This window comes from Micromesistius poutassou (genome assembly GCF_964030765.1).
Source record: "Micromesistius poutassou genome assembly, chromosome: 12".
Lineage (NCBI taxonomy): Eukaryota > Metazoa > Chordata > Actinopteri > Gadiformes > Gadidae > Micromesistius > Micromesistius poutassou.
Genome location: NC_140282.1, coordinates 9573888 through 9583887, shown reverse-complemented (window position 1 = coordinate 9583887; position 10000 = coordinate 9573888). Strand labels below are relative to the sequence as shown.

General features: G+C 45.5%; 1 protein-coding gene across 1 annotated transcript in view; it reads left to right on the top strand.

Moving 5' to 3' along the window:
* slc7a10a (solute carrier family 7 member 10a) overlaps positions 1-10000 on the top strand; it is a gene marked incomplete at its 5' end in the record, with an annotated part of 22738 nt that overhangs the window by 4391 nt on the left and 8347 nt on the right. Inside the window, 2 exons of the mRNA XM_084476004.1 lie at positions 2009-2213; positions 4129-4280. Of these exons, the coding sequence (XP_084332130.1) occupies positions 2009-2213; positions 4129-4280 (357 nt within the window). The remainder of the gene's footprint in view (positions 1-2008; positions 2214-4128; positions 4281-10000) is intronic.

Sequence of the window (10000 nt, the reverse complement as noted above, 5' to 3'; positions counted from 1 at the left end):
TGGAGAAGTGGGTATACTCTTAATTATTTAAAGTGGCCTGTCCCCCAAAGGATAAACCAAGCTCTGTGTTATCAACAGTGACATAGAATACAGTGAGTAAGAATACTCTTGCATATTTAGCTCACCCAAAAGTGGGCCAGTTGTGTTTGCACATTGTCACTTAACTTCTTAACTGCTTGACTTCAGGGAGTAAGGATCCTTGTCAAATTAACATTAGCTACAGAGGAGATGCAGATTTTGGAATCAATACTGGCCCACTGACTATACGGTGAGACAACTACATAATCATGCATTTTGAGTGAACTACTTATTCCTTAGTCCATCCATACAGAAAAATTGGACAACTATTCTCTCACCTTGTATATAGTTTATGGGCCAGTAGTTTATTTTGTAAACTGTGTCTCTTGCAACAGATAGTGTAGGCCAGAGAGTGACACCTTTATAAAATGATTTGTCAAGGGGCAGTTGGGGGGGCAAATATTACTGGTCCTACACAGGCCTAATGCATGAATAAAAGCTATTTAAATATCATCATCATTCAAAGAATTCAACCATATATTCAAAACAATACATTTAAAATAGCAATATTTGGGTTGTTAAGTTGACTGTTGATGTTGACTATAGCACTATATAGCAAATGTGAAAAGATAGTCATTGATACTGTATAGATGTCGGTCAGAATCAGATATTCGCTCGCTGTCACAGTTTCATGCGGAATCCCTGCTGTGTAGAATACACCACATCTGAGGGAACGGATTTAGAGAACTGTGCGTGGGGAATGGGAATCCGAGGGAACTGATTTACACATCAAGCGTATTTCTCTACCATGAGAGGCTCTGTACATTTCAGCCACTGTTTCCGTCAAAATAATCTCTTTATTGTGCTTTTTCAGGGTACATTTGCATTTAGTCACATGTGATTGGATAGGCTGCTCATGTGCCGGACTGTATGGTTATCGCAGGACACGACTGCATGATGCACACCAGAGGGGATTTAGAAGTGGGTACACGCAATACTGACTGAAGAATAAGAAGCTCTCACTGCGTATACCAAAACGTCTCACTCCTGTCCCACCGTGATGGTTCACTCTTTTTAGACGTGGATTCGTCTGTGTTACTGCCTCTGTAGCCAGCCTGAGGGTGGAACAACACCGTTCCCCCCAAGGCACCCTTGCACCTTTTTACAGAATGCCCGCCAAAATTCCCACCTTGAACCGGTTGTGTAAAACAGACTTGTACTTACTTGTTACTACTTTTGCCGCGTGTTTTTCACCTTTGGTTGGTAGCTTAGTAGCCAGTGTGCTTATAAGGTTGGTTTGGTCAGGGGGGCATTGTCACTACCTGGAGCTTGCACTTAAACGGAGCCTGGGTCTGTTGAAGGTGGCATTGCTGTTTTTTAGGCTGTGATAGCCATAGGATAGGATAGGTACATTGTATTTTATTTATTTATTTATTTTTCTTTTCTTTTCACCTTTGGTTGGTAGTTTGGTAGCCAGCGTGCTTGTAAGGTTGGTTTGGACAGGGGCCTCTGAATATGTGTTTTCCTTGGATTTTGGCACAAGGGATTATAACATCTGATCCTGTGTATTAATGAATACTAACCTTCACTGTGAAACTGGTAGAAAATTGCAAACAATTCCAGTAGATATAACTGCTGGAATTGTTTTATAACAATATTACTAACAATATTACTTACACCACATAACCAGGTCAATATTAATGCAAAAAATACAGTACTGCAAATAATAACCCAAGATCATGTAAAATGAAGCACTCCTCCAACAGAGAGGAGAGGCAAACTGTAATTGAATTGATGAGCTTAATGCTGAGGGTGAAGGCTGGGTTAGTGTGTGTTTGCAAACACACACACACACACACACACACACACACACACACACACACACACACACACACACACACACACACACACACACAAACACACGCACACGTACACACACAGACACACGTTGATGTTGAACCGTTGTCCTTTCTCCTCACCCCCTCCTCAGGAAACATCATCGGCTCGGGGATCTTCATCTCTCCTAAGGGGGTCCTGGAGCACGCGGGTTCTGTGGGCCTGTCCCTCATCGTGTGGGTGCTGGGCGGGGGGATCTGCGCCCTGGGGTCCATGTGTTACGCCGAACTGGGCGTCACCATCCCCAAGTCCGGAGGAGACTACTCCTACGTCACCGAGATCTTCGGAGGCCTGGTGGGGTAGGTGACCTACCGACAGACTCCTGATGTAGGGCCGCACAGTAGTGAACTAGTTATATTTAATCTGTTATTGTTCATTTAGTGGCATTAAGGGGAACAGACCCGGCAGAAATGTAATGTAATATCCATAAGTATGTCTTCATTTGTGTATAACATCATTCAAATCAGAATTGTTTTGTTTACGTTACTTTAGAATGCCTTTATATACACATAAGTACACTACTGTACACTACAGGTAGACTACAGTACAGTATACTACACTACAGTACACTACAGTAAACTACGGGCACACTTTGGGTTACCAACTGCCAACACAAATGCCCGACTAAGGCAAACAAGATGATCAGCATATTAAGCATTTCACAGGCTGCAGATTAAGTTATTTATAATTAACAGTTTTTTAAAATTACAGGTATACACACCTGATTAGTACATGGCTACGATCCAAAGGTTCAACCTGGCTATTTTCTAATCTAATTAATGTTCTAAAAAGAGAGCACTGCTTCATACGATTGTTGGGAAAATCTGTCCCAGCAGCAAAGTATCAGCATTAACGTCATGCAAATCTTTCATGGAAATAGTGTTCATTTTGTCATTCACATCACTATTTTTAATGTAGTCTTAGTCTTGTGCCAATTGTCCTTGTTAGTTTTCGGCATATTTAGTCATTAACATATCTTTTTTTGTCAAGTTTTAGTCAACTAAAAGTCTTGTCATTTTAGTCTAGTTTTAGTCAAAAGAGAACTCTGACAAGCCTACGATCAAAACTGTAGGTGGATATATTTTATATGACAAAGTAAACCAACTTATACCAACTAATACCAATTTAATGCAAGTTATACATGGTATTGCACACACCATTATTGATATTTGGTGTAATATTACATGCAATTGTTAAACTTGATTTCTTTACATATAAATTTGCTTTTATGCCTAATTACATTCATTTTGATTATCATGTGAAGGCCCACACATGGCAAAATAAGTTACATAAATATGTTATGCTAACACTGTTAACTGCTCATGTGTCAATACCATGATGTTTTCAAGATAGATGTATTTTAGATTGTTAGACAGCTAGTTTAACAAACAATCTAAAAGACAAGAATGAAACCATCACTTGCCATTACGCTTGCCCTGGAAGTAGGCAAAAGCAGCAGTGATAGAACTGATAAGGGTTAGCTAAAGCCTTTGAGATTGTGTTTTAACGTTACATGTAAATCCTGTTTCATTGCTACACTATCTACACAAATTCTGATGTGAGCGGGGTCTCTCTCTCTCTCACGTGCGCACCTGGTCTCTCGCACGCGCGCATGTTGGGTCTCTCTCTCTCTCTCTCTCTCTCTCTCTCTCTCTCTCTCTCTAGATTAACGTTCGTGCACATGAGCACGAAACCGCATGATACCGGGTTGGTTATTCTGTTGCTCACTCTATGTCTATGTTTAATAGCCTTTTATGGGCAAAAACTGTTTTTTTTTTTTCTCTATTGATCCCCTTCGAGAATTAGTGTGGAAAGGGGAGGGTCTGGGCTATATTCTTACCTTTCTCCTTTGTAAAGCGCGTTGTATTGCCTTTGGGCCGATATGAAGTTAACTGTTAACTGCCCATTCCTTGATTCGTTCTGCCGCAGCACTCCAAACAATTAATTTTGTTCCAATGATGGAAACATAATGTGAATGTGGTCACGCAATCCTTCACAGGACGCATAGGAAAGAGCTCTTATTTGAACAAGAACCTGTTCCAGACAAACAGGTCAACAGAGTGTGTGTGTGTGTAAATACTGCTGTACGCAGGAACCTGAGGAGAACAAGGTGCTGACATCTTGGTCTGCGTGTGTGTGCTTGTGTGTGTGTGTGTGTGTGTGTGTGTGTGTGTGTGTGTGTGTGTGTGTGTGTGTGTGCGTGTGTTGCCCCAGGTTCCTGCTGCTGTGGAGTGCGGTGCTCATCATGTACCCCACCACGCTGGCCGTGATCGCCCTCACCTTCTCCAACTACGTCCTGCAGCCCGCCTTCCAGGACTGCGTCCCTCCCTACATGGCCACCCGCCTGCTGTCCACCATCTGCATCTGTGAGCACCACCTTCCACCACATTACCCCACCCTCCAGCACACTACCACACCCTCCACCACACTACCCCACCCTCCACCTCATTACCCCACCCTCCACCACACTACCACACCCTCCACCACACTACCCCACCCTCCACCTCATTACCCCACCCTCCACCTCATTACCCCACCCTCCACCTCATTATCCCACCCTCCAGCACACTACCACACCCTCCACCACACTACCCCACCCTCCACCTCATTACCCCACCCTCCACCTCTTTACCCCACCCTCCAGCACACTACCACACCCTCCACCACACTACCCCACCCTCCACCTCATTACCCCACCCTCCACCTCATTACCCCACCCTCCAGCACACTACCACACCCTCCACCACACTACCCCACCCTCCACCTCATTACCCCACCCTCCACCTCATTACCCCACCCTCCAGCACACTACCACACCCTCCACCTCATTACCCCACCCCCCAGCACATTACCCCACCCTGCAGCACACTACCACACCCTCCACCACACTACCCCACCCTCCAGCACACTACCCCACCCTCCACCTCATTACCCCACCCTCCACCTCATTACCCCACCCTCCACCACATTACCCCACCCTCCAGCACACTACCCCACCCTCCACCACATTACCCCACCCTCCACCTCATTACCCCACCCTCCACCACATTACCCCACCCTCCACCACACTACACCACCCTCCACCTCATTACCCCACCCTCCACCACATTACCCCACCCTCCAGCACACTACCCCACCCTCCACCACATTACCCCACCCTCCACCTCATTATCCCACCCTCCACCTCATTACCCCACTCTCCAGAACACTACCACACCCTCCACCACACTACCCCACCCTCCAGCACATTACCACCACCTCCACCACACTACCCCACCCTCCACCACACTACCCCACCCTCCACCACACTACCCCACCCTGCAGCACATTACCCAACCCTCCACCACACTACCCCACCCTCCAGCACACTACCACCACCCTCCACCATACTACACCACCCCCTGCCCCACATCACCCTAAACAACATTACACCACCCTGCACCACATTAACACCAGCCTACACTGCATTACACTATCCTGTAAAACATAGCAGCACCCTGTGCATCATTACACCACCCTACACCCCCTAGACCAACCTTCACCACTCCACTCACCACTACACCCCCCTAGACTACAATACACCACCCTACACATCCTACATCACACCACCCTGCACCATATGACACCACCCTGTACAACATTACACCACCCTGTACATCATTACACCACCCTGTACATCATTACACCACCCCGTACAACATTACACCACCCTACAGCCCCTAGACCAGCATATACCTCTCTAGACTGCCCTACAATACAATACACCACCCTAGACCACACTACACCACCCAGATCCTCTATGTTTTATCACGATGGCTGCAGGAACAGACCAATCACATCTCAGCCTTCCCTGGCACACTTCCATGAAATCAGAGGAGGAAGAGGGAAGAGAGAATAGGAAAGAGACAAGAGAGAAGAGAGAGAGAGACAGACAGAGAGAGGGAGAGGTACCATTAGAGCCTTGACAACCTATTTTCAGTGACAGAATGTTACAACTGCTGCCTGGTTTGCCAACAGAGTGTGTGTGTGTGTGTGTGTGTGTGTGTGTGTGTGTGTGTGTGTTTCCATGTACATGTGCGTGCACGTGCATGAGAATGTGTGCTAACATACTGGTTGCTGGGCCGTGTGTGTGTGTGTGTGTGTGTGTGTGTGTGTGTCTGTGTGTGTGTGTGTGTGTGTGTGTGTGTGTGTGTGTGTGTGTGTTTACACCCGTGTGTGTGTGTGTGTGTGTGTGTGTGTGTGTGTTTCCATGTGCATGTGCGTGCACGTGCATGAGAATGTGTGCTAACATGCTGGTTGCTGGACCGTGTGTGTGTGTGTGTGTGTCTGTGTGTGTGTGTGTGTGTGTGTGTGTGTGTGTGTGTGTCAGACTACATAATGGTGCCAGTCTTTGGATGTTCGTCTAATCAGAGGGCGTGTCTCTGTCTTTGTTCTTTGTTTTGGTGATGGTTGCCGTGACTCCCCTGTCACCGAGCACATGAGAAAGGGTTAGTGGGCGGGGCCGGGACAACAAATCACTGACGGAGGATCCCATTGGCTGACGGCGAGGGGGTCCGGCGGGCTCTGCCTCGGGGGTCGTGATGGACTTGTGGTTTTGTTCTGGGTTAATGATGTCATACATCGGCTATGCAGTAGATCTCAGCGAACAATCCAGCAGGAGACAGCGAGACCCCTCTCACATACTCAAACCTTCTCACAACTTCCTGCGTCTATTTCTGATTCAGTTAGCGTTCAGTTGGTCTGGGTGAGCTAGCGCTCAGTGAGCTAGAGGTCACTGAGCTAGCATTCAGTGAGCTAGCGTTCAGTGAGCTAGCGGTCAGTGAGCTAGCGGTCAGTGAGCTAGCATTCAGTGAGCTAGCGGTCAGTGAGCTAGCGGTCAGTGAGCTAGATGTCAGTGAGCTAGAGGTCAGTGAGCTAGAGGTCAGTGAGCTAGCGGTCAGTTGGTCCAGATGAGCTAGCGGTCAGTGAGCTGGCGTTCAGTTGGTTTTGGTGGAATATGAAGTGTGAAACTAACATCAAAATTTCAACATTTTGTCGCAGAATAACAAAATACTTTTTCCCGCAATCATACCCTTAAGCCACCCAAAGGGGGTTGAAGGTCAGCTCCACTGTGCCTGAACAAAACATTACACCATAATCCTCGGACCCTCACCTAATCCCGCATGTTGGATCAGAATCCACACGTTGTTCAGAGCGCAGCATTCCACCTCTGCTCTCCTTAAGAGGGAAGTGTTCAAGCAGTCTGTTAAAGGAGATGTCTACAAGGAGTACATTAAAGGGTGTGTTTTAAAGGGGAGTCTTAACAGTGAGAGTGTCTCCAGTGAGTTTATAGCCCATTTCCATCTGGACTGAACCCACTTACACCCAATAAAATCTGGAATTTCATTTAGTAGAAAAGGTCACAATCAGCGTTCATTCCCGGGAGAAAAAAGGACCCTGTCGTAGTTTCAGGTTTTCCTCGGATCCAACTCTGATCACCATGACAACCAGGTGGACGAGCTAATCTTGGCCCCTTCTCTGGCACGATGCTAGGATGCATGTTGAAGTTCCTGACGTTGGCTCGTAAATAGACAGGAAAAATGTGCACGATGCAGCAATGGATAGTAACAGATATAAATTGTATCCACATTGGCCATATTTTGGAATTTGGGGGAGGATTTGTATCTTAAACCTTCTACAGTGAGACTATTGAAGGGGACGTCTACAGAGAGTTTATCACTAAGCACTGAGCGATACCTCAGCGATATAATGCTTTATCGCCAATCGTCAACAACGCAAAATAAATATATGATAACGTCAGCAAGTCTTAACAAATTCTGTTATACTTCTAGATTAGAATTCTATTGGAAACATGATCCCTGTCTATCTGAACGTTGAGGATTAGGGCCCCTAAACCAATCACACACTGTGTGTGATTTGAGTCACACTGGGGCCACACATGCTAAGAAATGTATGCACTTAAATGTATGCACACACACACACATTGTCCTACATTTGAATCTATGTTAAATTACCAAATAACTTTCATTATTTAGTCTTTCATTTTCTGCCTATAGCCAAAACAGAATGATTTTCCTTACACTCATAATGAGGTGATGGTGCAGCTGAATGTACTATAGTGTGTCCAACTTTAAGGGAAGTACAAACCACACAAAGCAGAGAGTGGGAAGGGGGGGTGGGGGAGATTTTGCCTACATGTTTAAATTCCTTCGTATGGAATGTCGAGATACCGGCAGAATCCTCTAAGCTCCACTTAAACTGAGCATGTGCACATAGACCTGGAAGTGACACATCCTGTACAGAACGCTGGATGTTGAATCTGCAACCTTAGAAGTGGAAATGGGGGCGGGGGGGTTGGTGGCGGGGGGGTGGGCAGGGCCTTCTAAGTTTAGCAGAGGGGTAGAAGAAGAAAATCCCCTGGTCACGCAGTAGATCACGTCACGTGACCACATCGTGTGACCACGTCATGTATATGCACATCATGTACGTGTACATTATGTACATGCACATCATGTGACCTGAGGCAGGACTGTGCGTTCGTACTAGTATCAGAATAGCCGTAGCGGTCTGTCGTCACACCGGTGTCTGGTTCTCATAAGTGGTTACATCACATGATCTGGTAATATAAGGCTGCACACAACAAATTTAGACAAGCCCACCGCCTTACTCTATCACACACACACATTCACAGTCACGGCACGTGCGGGAGCGCATGCCATGAATCATAGCAGCCAACTGAATATCCTCATTTATTTGATGTCATGAAATTATTAATCAGAATTGGAGTTAATCTAAAATCAGAAGCAGACCATCAATGTTCTTTCAGCCGTCCCATACAGTCCCATTCAGCTCCATGGTTTGTAGTTATTTTATTGATTTGGGGAAAAAATCACAATAAACAATCAAATTTGATATAAAAGGACCTTAAAGCGGGCAGTATACTTCGAAAGAAGGCTGTTTAGAGACCAAATAACTTATTTGCAGACAAAAATCTTTTACTACTATACATGCTACAAACAGCTAGCTCTGACGAACAGTACCCTCAAAGTAATTATAATGTGTTATGCTAATACATAATGTGTTGAACGGGTGTGCTGAGGTAGCTCTAGGGTAGAGATGTGTACATTTAGGTCAAACTACAAGCCACTGCATACACAGCAGGTCTTGAATATCGTTTGCTTTGATAACATGACGTGTGCAGTTATATTGCAACACCTTTGTTTTGGATGCCAACTTTCTCAGAACAAGTGATTGTCTATTTTTAGTTACTGTACATGGAAAGGATAGGTTGCGTTTGATAGCATGACATGCAGTTATATCGCAACAGTTTTGTTTTGGAAAACAACTTTCTCCAAAAGAGTGATCGATCTGTCTAAGTTTAGTTATTGAACAACGAATCAATCAAAAACAAACGTCTCCAGAACACGGATGTATCAAAGAATGCCCCCCAACCTAAATCCCCTCATCCACAAACTAGGATTAGAACGTGAGACCCTCATTATAAAGGCATCCTCTAAATGCATATTTTGGTGAAAGGACAGAGAATAGGCTAGTCTTCACTAGGCTATACAGGTCCAGTGTCCGGCTGGTTTCTTCTCTTAAACTCGCTCCCCACCAGTGTTAAAGCTCCTTTAGGGTTGGTGGACAGCTTTAACTCTGGGCTTCTTTCCGAGCCGCGGTAGAAAGCAGCCAGCCTGCTCCACAGTGTTCCAGACCCTCCACGTGGCAAAAAATTAAAAGATCAGATTTCAACTTGTTTGGAACATTGAAATACCATGCCAGAACATACTGTGTTCCTATGTTAGTACTACGTTAGGACTGTGGTACTACCTTAGTACTGTGTTACTGTGTTAGTTAGTACTACCTTAGTGCTGCGTTACTAGATTAGTACTACGGTAATACTGTGGTACTACCTTAGTAATGTGGTACTATGTGAGTACTGTGGTACTATGCTAGTATTGTGGTACTTTGTTGGTGCTGTTGGTCTGCTAGAGATCCTGTTGTCCTGTAACCGTGTGTGTGTGTGTGTGTGTGTGTGTGTGTGCGTGTGTGTGTTTAGTATTCTGGTGCTGGTTGAGTTCCGTAC